This window comes from Silurus aristotelis (assembly GCF_946808225.1).
Source record: "Silurus aristotelis genome assembly, chromosome: 24".
Lineage (NCBI taxonomy): Eukaryota > Metazoa > Chordata > Actinopteri > Siluriformes > Siluridae > Silurus > Silurus aristotelis.
The window spans coordinates 4,385,016-4,407,897 of record NC_139597.1 but is presented as its reverse complement, the minus strand read 5'-3'; the positions used below and the strand labels follow the sequence as shown (position 1 = coordinate 4,407,897).

The following is a 22,882-nucleotide window of genomic DNA, read 5'->3' as shown; positions in this document are numbered from 1 at the left end:
TAGAATGCACTGATTTGCAAATCTCATAAATCCATATTATATTCACGATAACAGAAAAAAATAAAAAATTTTAAACTGAATATATACTATGTAAAGGGAGAAACAGAAGGTTGAATTTGATGGCTGCAACTTAAAAAAAGTTGGGACTGTTTACTATTGTGTAGCATCACGTATTCTGTCTGTATACATCTGGGAACTGAGGAGACCAGTCGCTGAAGTTTTAGGAGAGGAATGCTGTCCCATATGTGTCTGATACAGGATTCTAGCTGCTCAACAGTTCTGGGTGTCCTTTGTTGTGTTTTTAATTTCATGATGTGCCAAATGTTTTCAAATAGTGAAAGGCCAGCACCCAGACTCTTTTACTGGTCATACTATTGTAATAGATGCAGAAAGCAGTTGTCTTGCTTAAATATGCAAGGCCTTCCCTGAAAAATACATGCTCTGGATGGAAGCATTTGTTGCTCTAAAACCTGTATATTCAGCATTGATTGAGCCTCTCCAGATGTGCAAACCGTTCATTCCACAGGCACTAATGCACTCTTATACAATCAGAGGTGCAGCTTTTTTTTTAACTGAGCGTTGATAACAAGGTTGATGGTCCCTCTCCTCTTTAGTCCAAAGGATGTGGTGTTTATGGTTTCGAAAATGAAATTAAAATTTCGATACTTGTTTTGACCACAAAACACTTTTCCACTTTGCCTCAGTAGATTTTAAATGAGCTTTGACTCAGATAGGATGGTGGTGTTTCTGGATAATTTTCACGCATGCCTTCTTCTTTGAATGATAGAGATTTAACCTGCATTTGTGGATGACATGGCAAACTGCGTTCACAGGCAATGATTTCTGGAAGTGTTAATAAACCCATGTAGTGATTTGCATTACAGAATCATGACTGTTTTAAAAGCAGTGCTGCCTGAGGGCCGGAAGATCACGCCCTATCCAGTATTGATCTTTAATTCTGAAAAACACTTAGATAAACTATTTATACCCAATCATCTTACTGACCTGTTGTCAATTAACCTCATTAGTTCCTAAATGTTTCTCTAACACTTACTTTCCAGACTTTTGTTGCCTTTTCCAAACTTTTTTTATGTGTTGCAGCCATTAAATTCTAAATGATCTTATATATTTTTTTTAAATAGTACATTTCCTAAGTTTAAACATTTGATGTTTTCTATGTTCGGCCGTTGATAAAATATGGGTATATGAGATTTGCCAAATTCTCATTCTGTTCTGTTCTGTTACATTTTTACACAGCAGCCCAGCTTTTTTGGAGTTGAAATGGAGAATGGAAATGGAGTTGTAATAACTTACTACTGCTACTACTTATAATAATAATAATACAAAAGGCTACACACACACACACACACACACACACACACACACACACACACACACACACACACACACACACACACACACACACACACACACACACTCACTGTACTCACTCTAGCATGGCAATTTTCTCAGCCAGACTGGCAACCACGGCAAAGAGGCGCAAATCCGTCAGACCCTCGGTCACACTGAAATCAACCAGCTCTAGAATCTGCACAATAAAAATAAAATCAGATGGATGATGTTAAAATATAAATCTAAGTTATTCTAAACCATGACATTGCTTCATTTATTAAAAAAAAAATGACTATATGCATAAGGGGGGGGACTCAAATTCCATTTAGAGAGGAATTCTTTTTATCTTTTATCTTTATGCTTTTATCTTCTTTTAGCCTTTCAGTAAATTTTGTGACCTCTTTGTTCAGTAGTTTCACATTGTGACCTCCTCTTCTCTGTATTTGTGTATGTGTGTATACAGTGCATTCGGAAAGTATTTAGACACCCTTCACTTTCTTTAAAAAAAATGTTTGTTGTTTTTTTTTCTTAATAATTTATACTCAGTACCCTTTAATGACAAAGTAAATACTACATTCTACAAATGTCTGTAAATCCAATAAAATTAAATAAACTGAAATATCACATGTACATAAGTATTCCGACCCTTTGCAACAACACTTGGACATTCGTTCATGTGCCTCCAATTTCTCTTGATCCTTCCTGAGATGTTTCTTTACCTTGACTGGAGTCTACCTGTGGAAAGGTTTATTGATTGTACATGATCTGGAAAGGCACACACGCCTCTCTATAGAAGGCCTCACAGCCGACCATGCACATCAGAGCAAAGACATGATTGTTGCAAGGAACAGATCTGGGGAAGCATTTATTACTAACTAACTACTACTACTACTAATAATAATAATAATTATAATACAAGAGGCTACACACATGGATTTTCCATTAAAAAGGTGGAAAATCTTCAATCCAGATGTGCAAAGCTTGTTGCATCACACTCAAAAAGACTGTAATTGTTTCTGAATACTTATGGACATGTAATATTGAAAAAAATTTTTAAATAAAAAATATGTACAGACATTTCTAAAATCTAGGTTAGATTAGATTAGTTTAGATTTGTAGATAATGTACAGACATTCCTAAGATTCTAGATTGTATATTATAAAAAATATTACATTTATTATATTTGAATGATTGTAATATATATATATATATATATATATATATATATATATATATATATATATATATATATATATATATATATATATATATTTATATGGAAAAAAAAGTTTGAGGACAACTGACCATAAGATTTATAACTGCTATCTGAACATACTATTAAACATTAAGTATCTATTTGCTGTTATAATAATCTCCACTCTTCTGGGATTTGGGAGTGTGCTTGTGGAGATTTTTGCTCATTCAGCCACAAGGGTGTTAGTAAAGTCAGGTACTGATGTAGGTGATAAGGTAAGGAGGTCTGGAGTACAGTCAGCATTCACATTCATCCCAAAGGTGTTCAAGAAGGTTGAGGTCAGAGCTCTATAGCAGGTCATTCAAGATCTTCCACTCCAATCTATGTAAAGTACATCATGGTACTGGCTTAGTGCACAGGGGCATTGCCATGCTGGAATAGATTTGTAATTCTACAACATCCAGATTTGAGCTGAAGCTTTTTAAATTTTTTTTTTAACTGCAACAACTTTGACCTTGCAGCATTCTACACAAACTCGAGTCAGATTTTAGTTGTAGTATTATATTTTTACAAACGTTAAAGGATCAAAATAAATAGTCATATTTAAAACAGATGTTCAGACCCTGTACACGTAGATTTCCTCCTCTTCAGTCAGCAGCTCTGGAGGAATGATGTCCTTCAGAGCCAGCAGAACTTGAAAACACGATAGATAGCCATCGCTATCAGTGTCCACCTGCACACACATTATTTCTTTAGTCCAGTGTCACAGAGCAACAAAATAATTTTAACCAACAGGTTTTTGTAATAGATCAGGTTTAAAAGTTATCACTTTATTTTACAAAAATATTTCAATGGAAATTACAATCCATGTGTATTAAAAGTAATCTTTATTATACACTTAGTTTCCTTTGCATGGTGCTACAAAGTTTGCATTTCTGGTAGCTGCTGATAATGTTTTAGGTGTCTGTCTGTCTGTCTGTCTGTCTGTCTGTCTGTCTGTCTGTCTGTCTGTCTGTCTGTCTGTCTATCTATCTATCTATCTATCTATCTATCTATCTATCTATCTATCTATCTATCTATCTATCTATCTATCTATCTATCTATCGTCCGCCCCAACCCATCCCCTCTCTCTCTCCCAACCCGCCCCAACCCATCCCCTGTCTGTCTGTCTGTCTGTCTGTCTGTCTGTCTGTCTGTCTGTCTGTCTGTCTGTCTGTCTGTCTGTCTATCTATCTATCTATCTATCTATCTATCTATCTATCTATCTATCTATCTATCTATCTATCTATCTATCTATCTATCTATCGTCCGCCCCAACCCATCCCCTCTCTCTCTCCCAACCCGCCCCAACCCATCCCCTGTCTATCTATCTATCTATCTATCTATCTATCTATCTATCTATCTATCTATCTATCTATCTATCTATCTATCTATCTATCTATCTATCTATCTATCTATCTATCTATCTATCTATCTATCTATCTATCTATCTATCTATCTATCTATCTATCTATCTATCTATCTATCTATCGTCCGCCCCAACCCATCCCCTCTCGCCCATCCATCCGTCCATCTAGCGCCCTCATGCTTAAAACTAATTTATGTCATATATAAATATATATGTGTGTGTGTGTGTGTGTGTGTGTACATCCGGTGTATAAAGTGTCTCCTACTGTACGTACAGCTTCGAAAGCACGTCTGTATGCAGCGAGCTTCTCAGGACTGATGATGCAGTACTTGGCGAGGAAATCAACTGCACACAGAGGTAGAGGACAAGTCCGAGTTCAGTACAGATATTTTCACACCATAACATACACACAGCCACAACATCACACCTTACACCTGCCTGTCAGCAAATGATGATGATGTTGATTATTGAATTGTAATGTACAATAAATATATATAACAGCAATAATGCTGATGAGGATGAGGTTATTATTATTATTATTATTATTATTATTATTATTATTATTATTATTAGTAGTAGTAGTAGTAGTAGTAGTAGTAGTATATTTATTATTATTATTATTATTATTATTATTATTATCATTATTATTATTATTATTATTATGTAAAATAAATGAATTAAAGGTAATAATGATGACGATTATTATGATTATGTGATTATGATCTTTATTGCTATTATTATAATTATTATTACTATTTACATTTACATTAGATATAATAATAATAATAATAATAATAATAATAATAATAATAATTTTTATCATCTTCATTGTCATCATTATTATTGTGAATAATCTATTTATTTTACATTGTAATGTAAATAATAATAATAATAATAATAATACGAATAATAATACGAATAATAATACATCATCACTGTCCTCATTATAACTGTTGATAATCTATTTATTTTACATAATAATGATAACAATCATCTTATTTTTTCTTATCTTATTATTGCTTATATGATTTAGTAAACATTTATATTTATTAAATATTTTATAAGGGATTTCAATTTAAATTTAAACAGTTTAATTCTTAATTAATTAATTCTAACCATAACTAAAAATATAAAATATTTAAATGAATACAATATGAAAATGAAAAATGAACCAAAAGACATTACAATGAACATTGAATTGCTGTAATACGATTATAAGCATGACATATATAAGCATGTTTTTGGTTATTACTTTTGCTGATTATAATGTTGGATGAGATCATTATATTAATTATTTGATGATATAATAATATTATTTATTCAGATATGTATAAAACACACCTCTACCAGAAGTTATAAAGTAATTTTTTGTAATAGATTCTATTGTGAGTCTGAGAGGCAGGAGGTCACATCATGGAGCAAGTTAGCCGAGAGACATCGATCTGTTGCACTTGTGTCATTACACAGAGACATTTTAAAACATAAAATAAGAGTGTGAAAAATAGCAAGAAAAAAGAGAGAGAGAGAGAGAGAGAGATAGAGAGAGAGAGAGAGAGAGATAGAGAGAGAGAAAGAGAGAAAAAGATGCTGTTGTATTTGTGCAAGTCAGAAAGAAACAAATGCGAGGTGCAGTGGGCTGAAAAAAAAAAAAGCGTCACAGGATGTGTGGTATGAAAAATTTACAAGAGAAAATGGACAGGGAATAGGTTTTAAGCTGCTGCCACTCCGATTGAGGAGATGAGAGAGTGAGGGAGCGAGAGATAGATGGAGTGTGAAAGAGAGAGAATCCACTGAATAATGAGTTCATTCATGAGGCCAGGATGAAGAATGGCAATGACAGAGTTGCTATCAGTGTGGAATTAAAGCCTGGGGTCCGGGGGTCTGGTCCCTGTTTGCAGGGGGCTGCTTCAATCTTCCATTTATCTGCTTACTCTTAATCAAACCTCAGCTTCTCGCCTTTTACATGCAAAGTGCTACATTCGAATCGAGTCAACTTGACTTGTTAAGGCTTGATTGATCAAAATAAAAAACCCACGGCCCCAAGATGCACATCTGTTTGCAAATAGCCGGGGACGAAGCCTGGACCTGGTGTCTCACAGCCTGTCCCCGAGCAGCGGATAGATTTAGCTTAAAATCTATTCTGGCAGAGGCACTCAATGGAAAAGAAGAAAAGATTGGAGTGAGTGAGGGAGGGAAAGAGACAGAGAGAGAGAGAGAGAGAGAGAGAGAGAGAGAGAGAGAGAGAGAGAGAGAGCGAGAGAGAGAGAGAGAGAAAGAGAGAGAGAGAGAGAGATGTGTTCTCGGATCAATGCACTGATCCACAGTGGGATTCTGTTGAGAAAAAGGGGGAATGGTAATCACATTAGTTTTTCTTTTCTTAAACCTCCCTCTTCATGGTTCGCTTTCACTCTCTCTCTCCATCTCTCTCTACCTCTCTTCCTATGTCTCTCTCTCTCTCTCTCTCTCTCTCTCTCTCTCTCTCTCTCTCTCTCTCTCTCTCTCTCTCTCTCTTTCTCTCTGTCTTGCTATCCATTAACAGCAGTAGATAGTTCAGTTCTTCCTTCAGGCCTGACACTCAGGTGTTCTGCATCTGGCTTAATATAGATGGAGAAAAGATGATGAGAAATAGAGAGAAAGAGAGAGATAGAGAGAAAGAGAGAGAAAGAGAGAACGAAAGATGTAGCCAGGCCATTGTACTAATTCACATCGGGATTCTGTTGAGAGAAATTGTGATCACGGTTCATTTTCTTTTTGACTCTCTCTCTCTCTCTCTCTCTCTCTCTCTCTCTCTCTCTCTCTCTCTCTCTCTCTCTCTCTCTCTCTCTCACTTCGTCTTTCTCTTTCTCTCTCTCTTACTTCATCTTTCTCTCTCTCTCTCTCTTTTTCTCACTGTCTTGCTCTTTATCATGTAGCAGCAATAGATTGTCAACTCTTTCTTCAGGCCTGACACTCCAACAAACTCTAAAGAAGGTGTTATTCATGTGGCTCAGAGAGAGAGAGAGAGAGAGAGAGAGAGAGAGAGAGACGAAGTAAGAGAGAGAGAGAGAGAGAGAGAGAGAGAGAGAGAGAGAGAGAGAGAGAGAGAGAGAGAGAGAGAGAGAGAGAGAGAGAGGGTCAAAAAGAAAATGAACCGTGATCACCATTTCTCTCAACAGAATCCCGATGTGGATTAGTACAATGGCCTGGATACATCTTTCGTCACAATTTAAAAAAGAATTAGTCACAATTTAAGTCTTACTAAAAGCAATTTTTCACCAGACTCACTCTCTTTTTTTTCTTGAAGTAAATAATACAGAAAAAAAAACTATTTAAGTGCAATTTTTTTTCATATTTTATTCTTAAAAACGTGTCATATTATTATAGCTGGAATCTGCAGATGCCCTTATCTAGAGCAACTTACATTCTTATCACATTCATACATCTGAGCAGCTACGGGGCCTTGCTCAGGGGCCCGGTAGTGGCAGCTTGATGTGGCTGGGATATGAACTCAAAGTTCAGTGCCTTAATCACTGAGCTACCATCTCCCCTACTGCCTGATCAGATTCCAGAACCCGAATCATTGCTAGTATATCACAACGTGAATATTTGGCGTGATCTTTAGCTACATTTCGCTTTATCATGCGTGCGATTTGCACTCGGGCTCGTGCTTGCCACACCGGAAAAGTCAACAGTGCCTGACTATGACACTCTTGTGTATAGCTCTTCCCCTTTCCATAATAAGCCTGTTCCTCGTCTCACTCCTGGCCTGAGAGTTTGTTTGAGCGTGCGTGCGTGCATGCATGTGTGTGTGTGTGTGTGTGTGTGTGTGTGTGTGTGTGTGTGAGGGAAAGCTTTCTGTTGGAAAATCAGGAGAACAAAAGGTGCAGTGGAGTGAGAGATTGAGGGAGGAAGCCCAGGCGGGTCAGCAGGCTTGGGGTGGAGGGGGCACAAAGGCGTGAGGCTAAATCCTCCTGCCTGATAGCCTTATCTGATTCCATTCCAGCGGCTGATGGCTTTTTTTTTTTTTTCTCTTTCGCTCCACACCCCGGGCCTGTGCACTGCACAGGTTGAGCCCTTTGGTGTGAAGTCTAGCAGAAAATGTTAATCAAGAAAGCTGAAAAAGCGAGAGAAGGGAGAGAAGGTGACTCTAGATGGCAAGGACGATGATGTGATGATGCTCGCTTTCACATCATATAGTTATCCTAGGAGCTCCTGAATACACACACAAACACACACACACACACACACACACACACACACACACACACACACACACACACACACACACACACACAGATACACACAGACACACACAGTTAATCCTAGGCCACCAGACACATCATGAGGGCCTACTGTCATCTTTTATTTCAATAACTATGAATAATGCATGATTAAACCACCCCAGTTCAATGCCCCTCACACATCTCACATCTATCGAGGGACTATTTTTTTAAGGTTGGTTTCATTTGAAACTGACTGAATTTAGACTGAATTTAGCTACTGAAAAAAAAAAAAAAACATTATAGACACACAAAGCCTTTATTGTGTTTTTTTTGGGTCATTTTTTATATTGTTTTGTTTGTCTTTCGCTCTTGTCTATGCCTTTCTTTGTTTCTGCTCATCATCGTCATCATCGTCATTGTCGCCATGTATAGAAATTTTAATCTTACAAGGACTGTGTGTGTCCCAGTTTCTTTGTTAATGATTTTCCAGATTTTTTTTCCAACAATAAAAAGGACACTATATGTACACAGAAATTTGTGGACACCTGACGATAAGATTCGTATGTGCCCTTTGAACATCCCATCCCACATTTAGTTTCCATTTGCTGTTATAGGAAACTCCACTCTAATGGGTAGATGTTTCATTAGATTCTGTGGAGATTTATGCTCATTCAGATTCAAGGATGTTAGTTAAGTCAGGTACTGACGTAGGGGGATGTAAAGAGATCTGGGGTGTAGTCAGTGTTCACATGTATCCAAAAAGTGTTCGATAGGGTTTAGAGCTCTATAGCAAAAGATCTTCCACTCCAAACTCTCTAAATCATAACTTCATGGCGATGGATTTGTGCACAGGGGCATTGTCTTGATGGAACAAGTTTTGGGTCTCCCAGTTCAAGTGAAGGGAATGTTTAATGTTACTGCATCCAGTGACGTCCTAAACAATTGTGTGCCTTAAACTTTGTGGGAACATTTTGAAAAAGAACATCAAATGGCTGGAAAATTCAGGTGTCCCAATACATTTGTCCATATATGACCTAAGATGAAAGCAATAGAGAGATTAATGCTGGGTGTTCCTTTTTTTCCTTCAGTAGACACTTCCTGTCTTTTCTCTTGTTATGATGATTCAGATCATTAAAGCCCACTCAAAGCCTGCAACCTTCACCAAGAAGGTTTTGTAAATAACAAATAAAACATAATATTTGAGACAATGGATGAAAGATAATCATCATCAATAATACAATGTTCCTGAGGAGCTGTAATAGTGATTCACAGTACCACTTGGAACAACCCCAATTCCAAAAAGTTGGGACACTGATTAAAATGTAAATAAGAACAGAATGCAATGATTAGCAAATCTCATAAACACGTATTGTATTCTCAATTAAACATAGAAAATATATCAATTGTTTAATGTGAGGAAATTTACTATTTTAAGGAAGAAATAAGGTAATTTTCAATTTGATGGCTGCAACATGTATCAAAGAAATTGGGACGAGGCATCAACAGTGTTATTAAAATTAAACAGTCTGAGAAACATTTCGCAACTAATGAGGTTAATTGACAACAGGTCAGTAACATGATTGAGTATAAATAGTGTATCTTAGAGAGGCAAAGATGCGCAAAACTGTAAAAAAAATTTTTTTTTACATAATATCATCAAAAGTTTCAAAGAATCTTAAAAAAATATTTTGGATGCCCTCAGGTGGCACTGCATTTAAAAACAGTCATGATTCTGTAATAGAAATCATTCATGGGTTCATTAAACCGTCCAGAAATCATTGTCTGTGAACACAGTTTGTCATCGACAAATGCAAGGTTGAAACTCTATCATGCGACTTAGAAGGCATGCGTGAACATGATCCAGAATGATCCGAAATTTTCTCTGGGCCAAAGCTCATTTAAAATGTATTGGGGCAAATTGGAAAAGTGTTCTGTTGTCTAAAATTACCATCAAAATCTCCATTTCTTTTTGGAAACCATGGACACTACATCTTCTGGACTAAAGAGGAGCGGGACCATCTGGCTTGTTATCAGTGCTCAGTTCAAAAGCCATATCTCTGATGGTATGGGAGTGCATTTGTGTTTGTGGAATGAGCAGCTTGGAAAGGCTCCATCAATGCTGAATGATATATACAGGTTTAAGAAAAACAAATGCATACATCCAGAAAATGTGCTATGCAGAAAAAGTCTTGCATATTTGAGCAAGACAGTGCTAACTGCATACTGCATCTCTAACAATATCATGACTTCGTAGTAGAAGAATTCAGGTGCTTAACCGGCCTGCCTGCAGTCTTGACCTTTCATAATTTTAAAACATTTGGTGCACCATTAAAAGAAAAACACAACAAAGGACATCCAGAACTGTTGAGCAGCTAGAATCCTGTATTATATACATATGAGACAGCATTCCTCTCCCAAAACTTCAGCAACTAGTCTCCTCAGTTCCCAGATGTATACGGACAGAAGGTGTAATGCTACACAGTGGTAAACACGGCCCTGTCCGACCTTTTTGAGACGTGTTGCCACTATCGAATTCAAAATGACCTAATTTTTATTTAAAATGTTATATTTTCTCATTTTAAACATTTGCTATGTTCTTTTATTGTAAATAGAATATGCATTTGCTTATATTTGCATTCTGTTTTTATTTACATTTTGCACTACGCCCTAACTTTTTTGGATTTGGGGTTGTATTTTGCTACCAAATTTTCCATCAAGATAACTGTGAAAATTAAATTGTCGTATGCTGTTAGATTAAACTAATCTGCATTGTTAAATAATGAAGGTGATTTACTCAGTTTACTCATGGTTACGCCTGCGTGAGAGCCGTACGCCCACAGAGTGCATTTATTTTTCATAAAAGATGCTAGAATTGACGCAGCTGCGATACGTACGACGCGTGTGTGCACTATTATAATGTGCATTATTATGCAAAATTTGATGCACAAATCGACAAATTTGTATATCCAACAGTAATTAAACAGCCATCACAACTGACACGAAAATATCGGAAGTTGTGTTTCTTAAAAAAAGAAATAGCACACCTAACGTAAACAGGCCGCACGATTCGAGGTCTGGAAGCATAATCACTGTCACATGATCACCTTTGTATGTCCTGGACAATCACAATTGTGTCTGGACATTTAAGCGTCTGGTCTTCTTGATATACAAACATGAAGTGTATATTCTACGTAGGTTGTTCTGTATAAATATATTTGGGCTGTTTTTTGGTTTATTTTGGGTGGACATGGGGGTGCAAAACCACAATATTTGGCAACCTTTCCAAGATTAGCGTGTTGTTGGAGGGTGAGCACGTGGCTCCGCCTCCTGCACTTTCCCCTAAAAGAGGAGAAAAAACAAACAAAGACACACGCGGGCATCACACACCTCCTGCTGGCAGGCTGGGTGCCCCAACACACACACACACACACACACACACACACACACACACACACACACACACACACACACACACACACACACACACACCCCACACACACACATTTATAGAGAAGGGGCCACAAGCCCTCAGAAGTGCTGGTGCTGGACTCTGATCCCTCACTGATAACTCCAGAAGAAAAGCTAAATCATCTGTTGGAGGCAGCGATGCACGACGATAACTTCACAAAGCCCAAATCACAAGCCATTATTGCAGCGCTGCTCCTTGACATTGTGCCATTAATAAGGGCATTGAGTCGACGCCTGTGCTGCGTCCATGCCGTATAATGGACTCTTTGACAGAATCTCTTTGCTTCCCTTTGGCTTTGAATGCAGCCTCCATGTTCTATGGCCGACGCTTGTCAATAGCCAGGCTTGTTTGTTTACCCAGTCATTCTCTTCTGATGGTAAACACACACACAGGAGCTTAAAACTCAGCAAACACAACTTACATAAAGGCACTATACTATATTGTACAGTGAAACACACATATTCAACTTTCCAGCTTAAGCGACAACAGCAAAGCAAACAACTGAGCTGCATGCGTATCGTGTGCGTGCGTGTTTGTGTGTAAGAGGGTGTGTGTGTGTGTGTGTGTGTATGTGTGTGTCTGTGAGTGTGTTAAGGTGGGGCAGTCCACCAGGTGTTCCCTATCATCACCGACATTCATCAGCTCTCTCTCTCTCTCTCTCTCTCTCTCTCTCTCTCTCTCTCTCTCTCTCTCTCTCTCTCTCTCTCTATCTCTACCTCTGCTTTCCTCTTTTTTGCTGTCTGTCTGTCTGTCTGTCTGTCTGTCTGTCTGTCTGTCTGTCTGTCCATCTGCCTCCCTGCCTGCCTGTCTGTCTGTCTGTCTGTCTGTCTGTCTGTCTGTCTGTCTCTCTCTCTCTCTCTCTCTCTCTCTCTCTCTCTCTCTCTCTCTCTCTCTGTCTCTCTCTCTCTCTCTCACTCTCTCTCTCTCTCTCTCTCTCTCTCTCTCTCTCTCTCTCTCTCTCTCTCTCTCTCTCTCTCTCTTCTTTTAGATTGTCTACCTGTGCCTCTCCCTGTTTCTCTGCCTCTCTCTCTCTCTCCCTTTTTCTGTCTATCTGTCTGTCTATCAGTCAGTCTCTCTTTCTGCATCTTTCTTTCGTTCTTTCGTTCTTTCTTTCTTTATTTCTTTCTGTTAGTTGTCCAGTTTCTTTGTCCAGTTTCTTTTTTCTCTGTCTGTGTTTTACTGTTTTTCTATCTCTCTATTACTTTCTCCACCTGCCTTCTATATTCCTGTCTGTCTGTCTGTCTGTCTGTCTGTCTGTCTGTCTGTCTGTCTTCCTTTGCCTCCTTCTATTTCCCTGTCTGTCTGACTATTTACTTTTTTTTGTCCACCTGCCTTTTTCTTTTCTCTGTCTATCTGTCCATCTCTCTCTCTCTTTCTCCCTTTTCCTCCTTCATCTACCCCCCATTTCTCTTTCTGTTCATTTGTCTATCTGTTCTTTACCCCCCCAACTCTAATTTCTAATTTGATGTTGGAATTGTAAGGCTGTGTGTCAATCTGAGGACAATCACATTGTCTAGCACTAGTTCCAACAGAGCAAAAAACGTCTCAAACAGAAAACTCTAACACACTAACTTGCCGGTGTGGAAGTTACAAAGCCAATCTGTTTGAGCAGAGTGCCCAGATTCTTTAGGTAGAGACGAAGCAAAGTCTACAATTCCCACTCAGGATCATGAGCAATGTAGGCAAAAATGGGAACTGCAATGAAAAATGCCAATGAAAGAGCAAAGAATGAAATCCTGGGAGTCCAGGTCTTCAAGGGAGGTTTTTTAAGGGCAGGAAAAGGTTACAGAATGAGGGGAAAGAAAGAAGAGATGAAAACATTCCCTTCTGAGAGCCTTTTATTTCTGTGTTGAATTTTTTTTGCTCGCTGTCATTGAAAGCCTCTGTGGCAATTATGTCCAATTAGGGCTTTTTAGTGCCTACAGAGGAGGCACATTTGTGAGTGTCTGAGAGATCTGATATACACACACACACACACACACACACACACACACACACACACACACACATTAACACTGACACACACATTTACACCCACAGAGTTGGTAAAGTTGCCTAAATGACCTTGAGCGCAAATTTACACCAAGCGACGACTCAAACAATCTATTCATGTAGAAATTTTCCACAAAGAAGTGCCTCGTTCGTGTGAGCAACAGCTGCACGCTTCCACCTCTCTCGCGCTTGATTAAGGAGCTGAAGAGAACCTGTCCAATCAGGCCTTTTGTTACCATGCCTCAGCGTTCACACAAGAACGCTTGAAAAAAAAACCCGTGACCTCCTCTGACCTTGCCCCGCCCCTTTACCTTGACCTTCACTAAAACACTCTCCTCTGTGTCCAAGCACACAAAAAAGAATGGATGAAGGGGGGTGGGGGTGGGGGTTTACACCATAACCCTGCTAACCAGCCAGACCCTTAAAAATGAAAAAAGCACAGCTTATAAAAAAAAAAGATCAAGTGCAAAAGCTGACAATGGCACAAAAAGTGTGTGATTATACTGGAGGAAAATTGGCTTGTTTATTTATATGTGCAGAGTCTGTCAAAGGTTTGGAAACACCAAGTCTTTTATGGTTTTTAAGATACACGTGCATGTTTCTTTGGTTTCTATGCAACAAACTTGGTGATAGTATGAAAATTTACTTTGACCAAACACTCTTTACACACATCCATTTCTCCAAACATTCTTACATTCAATCCTGTTCATCTCAGAGCAGTTCAATAGGATTTTGGTTGCGGTGCCTTGGCAGGCCATTCCTTGATAGACAACAGTCCACCCACTGTTTGCTCTCTAAATAACAGAGCTTGGATGTACGCTTCTGCTCATTGTCTTGTTGTATGTTGGAGTCAGTTCTGCAGTCCAGACTTTATTGCATGGTGCTGATATATAGAATAGTAGCCATTCAATACTTAGTTGACTTTCCTTTTACCTGGAATAAGTCTTCAACCTTCCCTGCTCCAAAAAAACCTATTATAAAAACCTCTATAAACTATTAAGCTTCCACCTCCATGTTTGGAGTGTTTTGGTGAGGCAGTCTGCTAAAAACAATTTTTTTTTTGTTTGAGCCAAAATTTGGTCTCATCTATACACAAAACTCTTTTCTAGTCACACACAGTTTTTGTGTAGCATTGGCAAAATAACATGAAGGTCCCCTGGTGGTCTAGTGGTTAGGATGCGGTGCTCTCACCGCTACGGCCCGGGTTCGATCCCCGGTCAGGGAACCAACCCCAGCCACTCTTAGTGCCGGTCCCAAGCCCGGATAAATGGGGAGGGTTGTGTTAGGAAGGGCATCCAGCGCCAAATCAAACAGGCGGATGATCCGCTGTGGCGACCCCTAATGGGAGAAGCCGCAAGAAAGTTTTTTATTGGCAAAATAACATGGAAATTATCTTGTATTTACACTTAGCATTCATTTCTAAATAAATTTCCTCAGTCGTTAAGACTCTGGGTTACTTATTGGAATGCCAGGGGTTCAAGCCCCCTGTATCGCCAAGGTGTCACTCTTGGGGCCCCTGAGCAAAGCCCTTAACCCTCTGTGCTGCAGAAGCATTGTATCATGGCTGAGCCTGCGCTCTGATCCCAGCTTCCTAACATCACTGGGATATGAGCAGGAAGAGTTTCACAGTACTGTAAAGTGCATGTGACAAGTACAAGGCACCTTTCTTTCTTTCTTTCTTTCTTTCTTTCTTTCTTTCTTTCTTTCTTTCTTTCTTTCTTTCTTTCTTTCTTTCTTTCTTTCTTTCTTTCTCTAAACCTCTCTTTAAGCATTAGCTATATTAGCATCTTTAGTCAAATAAGATGTTTTTACTTACAGTCCTCAAACCTGGAGCAGGTCCTCGGCTTGCTGGGCTCAGTCGGTTTGTTTCCGTCTCGCAATTTGGTGTAAATCTGCAGGGCTTTGCTTTTCCGCTCTTCTCCCTTCTTGCCCAGCATCTTCCTGTGATGTCTCCTCCTCCTGTCCCTAATTTGGTTCGGTCCGCAGCACGCTCCTGTAGCAGGTCGATCTCGCTTTCCTGGACAAGCCTCTTTCGGTGAGGTTTCTTCAGTCACTTGAGGCTCTAAATGACAGAAATCACATGACAATGTTTTATTCGAACTTCTTAAACTTCTTGTTTGGAAGGTGTTGATTTCTTTTCTTCAACAGCAGCTCTGACTGTACTGCAGCTGCAAAATCAATGCGGTTTCTTCCTAATATGCGATTGTTTCTATGTATAAAGCTCAAACGCAGGTATTCGTACAGCAGATGCTTCAAATTTTAAACTTGTCAACTTGCTGACATCGAAGGAGTCTCCAGTGACTTTCACAGATGTTTACATGAAAAACGAAATGTAACTGTAAATAGATAAGACGTTTTACTCATTGAAACATCGCTGATTCAATTCAGATACAAGTCAATCTGAATTTCTGCGAATGATGAAAGGACTTCTTTACAAAACTGACGATCCTCTCAAATAGAAAAAAAACAAGAAATTAAGTCGCTGTAAATAGGCTGTTGCTTAGCAACTGTCGAACTTGAAATCATCTAGATAATGTATAACAATTCAGTACGTAGCACAAAGAGGTAAATTTCTTTTATAGAATGGTGAAAAGAAAGAATGTTCAGATTTCTTGATCATTTACTAGCGAAGACTTGGTAGGGTTATTAGGCCACTGCAGCTAGCATAACATTTTAATGCTAGCATTTAGATACTTAGCAGCAATTGCTTACTGATGTTTTTCTATTATGGCTTTAAATATTCCAAATTAGTAAACATTGGTAGCATGTTAGCCATGCTAGCATTCAAAGAGGGTAAAGAAAAATCAATGTTATGTAGAACAGCGAGGTCATCATAGATGTTCCACAACATTAAATCAAACCAAAAATTTATAAAAAAAAAGTGCATGACATTCAGTAATCTGAATTGTATTTATTAGATTATTGCTGGTGTCTGACTTTTATGTAACAATAAGTATACTTTTTATTATATACATCAAATCTTCCAGATTTATCCCGACCCCCATCTCTGGATTAAGTCTTTACAATTGAAGACACTGTGCAGCTGACGACCATTCTACATAAACAGTCTAAAGATCCATGAAGTTACTGGGCAACTTATCAAGCCCTTTCGTATGTCGCTCTGGACAAGGGCATCTGCTAAATGCCACAAATGTAGATGTAACTCAAGAATTAGAAGGATGGATTTGGACTGTAATTACCAAGAGTCTGCTACAATGGCTCTGGACTGCAATTTGCATTGGCAGTTTTGCATTTAGGTGCTCATCACTAAACCCTACACCTTAACAATGATGGAATTGTAATGAATGGACATTCGGTGCCAACCAGATGAGGATGGGTTTCCTTTTAAATCTAGTTCCTCTTAAGGTTTCTTCCTTATGAAGCCTCAGGGAGTTTTTCTTTGCACCAGTCACCACTGGTTTGCTCATTAGAGATAAACTTAAGTAATAAACAAACTTATTGGCACTAAAAATTATTACTAAACGTAATAATTCCAACTTTATAAACTTTTTATCTTGGTAAAGCTGCTTCGAGACAATGCTCTTTGTTAAGCGCTCCACAAATAAAACTGAATTGAATGGAGCTGTAGTCTTTTGTGACATGCTGTTACTGGAAAATAGTCAACATCACGGTGATACCAGTACATCATGTCATTACATCATATCCTTATCGTTTATTATTTTCCAATAACATCACACCCTGAGCTAATAGAGCGTAGCCGATTTCCGAATGTATTGTTTAAAATCATATTTGGATTAATTGCCATTTCTGTACCACCTCCTGCAATTTCTTTATGATCACTGATTATTTTTCCTCCAACTTCTCCTTTCCTCCCTCTGTCCTCTCAGAATCAAGTTGGTTATTATTCCGTGTTTCACGCCTCCGTCTCAATTTACCCGCTTCCTGTAACTGCTTCTCCTGAAAAGCCATAAAAGTCCATTCAGTTACTAAGATTACGCATCTTTTCCATAAGATTACGCATCTTTTCCAGTCATATGTGATTCTTTCCCTAAACTGTTACCACAAATAATGGAGGCACAATTGTATCAGATAGTCTTTAGATGTGGAAGCATGAAAATTTGCTTCACTTGAACTAGGAGACCCAAACCTGTTCCAGCATGACAATGTATCAAAGTCAGCTCCATGAAGATATACTTTACATGGGTTGGGGTAGAAGATCTTGAGTGGCCAACTTAAGAGCTCTGACTCTCAACTCTACCCAGATAATTGGAACACCGACTGCACCCTAGGCCTTCTCACCCTACCTACATCAGTCCCTGACTTTACTAACACTATTGTGGCTGAATGAGCACAAACTTACACAAATCTAATTGAACATCTTCCCAGAAGAGTGGAGCTTATTATAACACCAAAAGGGAACAAAATATGGAATTTCATGTTCAAAAAGGTGGATGGAATGTAAGTTTATACAGCTCCATTGTTACACTCTTCAACATAAAACTTATTACAGCTCAAGCCCTTGATATCTCCTTCAGTTCTGCCTCGACGTTCCACGCCATTAACCTGAGCGATGTCCCGTTGCTGCTTCCATTCAAAATGTTTCCAATTGTCATCATTTATCTTTGTAAATATTAGGATGTGTAATGGACAGAGATGCATGTCTCATTAAGCTTTACTCTCACGACCGAGCTCGCGCTCAGGACTTGGTTACGCTCCTGCGCTCCTCTGACATCTCTGTAATTCATCCCTGCACAGGGTTCTACATCACATACTGGCCATGTTCTGATGATATCTGTATTCTTACAAAGCAAATAAGATCAAATATGTGATGAAATTATAAAACATGAAATTAAAAGATAAACTGATCTATCTATCTATCTATCTATCTATCTATCTATCTATCTATCTATCTATCTATCTATCTATCTATCTTACATGCTGTACATATATTGTAAATATATGCTGTATGATTTGTAAATATTATTCGCATTAAACTTAACAATGTGATGCATCGATTAAAAAAAGTGTGCATTGGTAAATAATGATTTATTTATATATAATTATCAGTAGATGCACTATACTTTTATTATTTAGGAAGTGACCAATAATGTGTGACCAATATTTGATATGTTGATTGATTTCTCCTCGCTTAACGGTGACAAGACTACGGAGACCAAATATAGATTAACATGGCAGAGGTAGAGCTGCAGCTTCCTGGAGACAGAACAGAGAAAGTACATCTGGTTTTCAATGCTTTAAAAGTTAGAGATAGAGTTAGAGTAGATTTATCACGTGCTATCTGTAAATAATATATCTAAAATAAAGAAAACAAACCAAACTATCTGTACCAAATTGAATGGTGTAGCATCATATATCGTATTGCTCTATATGTATTATTAATGTATTGAATAGTTGGCTATGCATCGAGATGCAAATCGCATCGGCCTCAGAAAAGGAGATGCCCATGCCTAATATAAGTTAACACATTAACCCACAATCATTTTAACTGCACTAATTTTATGAACGTGCGATTAATGCAGCGCAAATTTCTGTTTGACCATTTTTATCAAAAATATATATAAATATAAAAGAGACTAAATCAAAATCTTCGACGCAACACATTTATTCACAACATCCTTTATTTACTCAGATATATAAAACAAAATAATCTTCCCCAAAAATAATTTTTAATCATTAAATATTTGTTTTACTGATGCACTAAGACTCAAATCAAGCACCAGAATCTGCCATGATGCACATGCAATAAAAAACGTCTATTTTTATTTTCATTATTATTTTTATTTTTATTATTATTATGTTGATGCAAAGATGCACAAACACAAAAGTGTATTGTAACAGCTATAAATAATTTAAAGACCAGAACCAAAAAATACTCTCCAGAGACTTTTGGTGTGTGTGTATACGCGTGTGTGTTTTAACGAGGCCAGCTGATTGTATTCAACCATCCTATCTCCAGTTCTAACACAACCTAATCCTCCAGTGCACAACACTGATTAGTGAATGGTCAAAGCTGGAGACAAGGCATCGACCTGCTTAGAAACCATGCTGAACACACACACACACACACACACACACACACACACACACACACACACATGCATACACACATGCACACACACAAGGTTTCCATACCAACCAGCCTGTCTGAAAGAGGCAGATAGTTGGATTTGGCTGAGAGTGGCAGAGTCAAATCCTCTATCTAACCCTCCTCTGAGATTGCAAGGCCACCAAGGGCAAAACACACACACACACACACACACACACACACACACACACACACACACACACACTGCTTGCTTTTTTGGGTAGAAATCCCCACCACCAGTCAACCAGAGCAAAGCAAGAAGGTCAGTCGTGTATCTCTTTTCTTTGTGTATTTGAGAAAGGGATGAGTGGCGATGACCCAATCAGCCGGCCGCTCCTACCACCCAGAGCCTGAAGAATAGCCAGGAGTGCTGGAAGGAAAAAAGGAGAAAATCCCTCCTCAATTATTATTCATTGCCACGATTGTCCCTTTCGGATTCCCGTTTCCCAACACATCATCCTTTTCGACTGGCGCTGTCAAGTGCCAATCAAAGTGCCGGTATCCGGATTTCAGCGCTGTCCAAACGATCGAGGATTTTCCAGCACACAATAGCCGCTGATCCTTTTGCGACTGTTTTTTTTCCTCTTTAAACGCTGAGACAATGGCGGGACACGGCCACAGTGTCAGTGTGTGGTCCTAGATTGGAGCTATTGGGATGTTGGTGTGGTATTGTGGGGGGGGGGGGTTGATGGGGGTAAAATGAAAATGATAAAATGGTGTCGGCGAACATGGCTAATCTCTCCTTCTGCGTCTCACTCATTCACGCCCCTAATCTGCTCTCACAGTGGCCTGGTGTCTTCCGGAACAATCCCAAAGGGTCAGTTCGGCTTAATGCGCCTTTGTCGGCTCTGGACCGGGAGTGACATTCATGGGCCTTGGTGACATCTTCAGTTACAGCTGAATGCTAAAGACAAGAGGAGAAAAGCGGTGAGGCGGAGGGAAGGAGGACGGCAACAGTAGCCGAACCGTTGTGCGATTAGGGATTAGGGCAGCAATGCATTCGGGATGAGGCCAGAGGACAAAAGACCAGGCCAAAAGCTCACACCAGTGCATCGTAGTTTCAAATTTCGGTATCCGTCAGGGATAGGCAGATTGATCCTTAAGTGTCAAAGCTTTTAAGATTGCTGTATCCAGAATATCGATTTTCACATTTAAATATCGGTTCTATCTGGAATTGCTTGGAAACAAAGTGAGTTTAATATTGATTTAATGTGAATCGGAACAATTTTTTCCTTCAGCTGTACCTCCATTTGACTCAGCATTCAATTATTTAGTTATATGCACTATATTGACATAAGTATTGGGACTCCTGACTTTTCCATATGTAAATATGTTTTCACAAAATTAGAGGCACACAAACGTATTAAATTTAAATATTTATTTGCATTGAATTTTCCATCACTTGAACTAGGAGATCCAAACCTGTTCACAATGTCCCTGTGCACAAATCCAGCTCCATGAAGGTATGCTTTACAGGGAGGTTATTATAAGTGCAAAAATGGAGACTACATGTGGAATAGGTAGGTGGTAGCTAAGTGGTTAAGGCATTGGGCTTTGGATCTAACGGTCATAAATTTAAATCCCAGCCACACCAATCTTCCACTCCTGGGCCCCTGAGAAAGGCCTTTAACCCCATCGCTGCTCATTTGCATGAATGAGATCAAATGTATGTCGCTTTAGATAATGGTGTCTGCCAGATGCCATAAATGTCATTGTTCTTATGCTCAGGTGTATCCTGGGATTGCTGCATCACTTTTTATTTTCTAAGAGGATTTTTACAAAAAAGAAAAAAAAAAAGAAGAGGAGTTCAGTTTTTAACGAGGAAAATATCATCTTATTTCTGTTTCTTTATTAAAACGTTTTCTTGAGGATGTTTTTAAATAAATAAAAACCATTTTGAAATGTAACATGTAACAAGTCCAGTCCATTGAACTCTATTAAATATTAATAATGATGGCATTTAAAAGCACTGGTATTGGTATTGATATGAATGATACTAGTCTTGAAACTACTTATTATTGGATCGAATAGAAAACAAGTGGTATATATTCACCCATCCTTAGTGTATATGACAATTATTAAAAAATATATAATGTTTATATATTCATCAGAAGATGCCTTCCATAAATGTTACACAAAAAACTATTATATATATACACATTTACATTTTTTACATTTATAAGCAATACAAAAGCTATAGGAAGTTGTTACTATAGAAACGACGAGATACATTTGTGTAATTGTATTTAAGGTTTCGGTGTATTTGAGTTTTGTTCCTGACACTCTTTTGTTGCGGAATTGTTTATTTATTTATGTATTTATTAATTAGGATGTGGGTTATAGATTGTCATCAGATTACAGTAGGTGCACTTCAGGATGTGCCTTGATATTCCCACACATTTGTACCAGAGATACACACATACACCCACATGCACACCCGCACACACACATTTTCCTCTCAGCAGGAGTAATCTCATGTCCACCATTTTGTGGCATCTTCAAAGCCAACTGGCTGTTGGCGTGACCCCACCACGACCCCACACCGACCCCGTGAGTGACCACGTCTTTGGCCTCCAGGAGGGTCATTGTGGCAAACCACACACTCACAACCACTCGCAACCACACACACACACACACACACATCGTTTCCAAGGTTCCCTCGATGATATCTCTTTCACACAGAGCACCTCATTTCACAATAATCGCCTCCCTGATTCCAGCTTTTTTTTGTCTTGTGTAGTTATTTGAGACAAAAGAAAGCTGCTAGTTTTTTAATGGTTGTAGATACAGCTTGGCTCGTAAACTACGACATGTAAAGAGAAGACGATTCCATTAACGCTTTATTGGAGGTAATTGCCTCACTGTAAGGGTTGTATAAAGACATCGCTCACTTATCGACTGTGCGCTCAGGTGGAGGTTGTCAGCGATGAGGTTGCTTCCTTCTGAATACGGCGTGACTGCAGAGCAAAACAATAAGACACAAATAAGCACCATGTAAAAAAAAGTAGCAACATTTTAGATCAAGTCATAAGATTGACAATCATGTTATAAGCCTGGCATTGAAGTTTTTGGACATTTTGACAACTCATTTCTCTATTGTTCAAACATTTCCTTGGCTAATGGGTTACTTTGTATATTTCTTAATACCACAGATCTGTTGAATTCTGGATTCTGATTGGTCAGAAGGTGTTGAGAT

General features: G+C 38.5%; 1 protein-coding gene across 2 annotated transcripts in view; it reads right to left on the bottom strand.

The window, feature by feature from the left end:
- Positions 1-22,882, bottom strand: part of LOC310718869 (uncharacterized protein) — a 61,961-nt gene that overhangs the window by 5,960 nt on the left and 33,119 nt on the right. For both annotated transcript variants that reach the window (XM_083527946.1, XM_083527947.1), the window contains exons 10-14: positions 22,578-22,643; positions 15,436-15,681; positions 4,231-4,301; positions 3,171-3,281; positions 1,452-1,549 (exon numbers count right to left, since the gene is read on the bottom strand). In XM_083527946.1, coding sequence (XP_083384072.1) covers positions 1,452-1,549; positions 3,171-3,281; positions 4,231-4,301; positions 15,436-15,681; positions 22,578-22,643 — 592 coding nt within the window. The remainder of the gene's footprint in view (positions 1-1,451; positions 1,550-3,170; positions 3,282-4,230; positions 4,302-15,435; positions 15,682-22,577; positions 22,644-22,882) is intronic.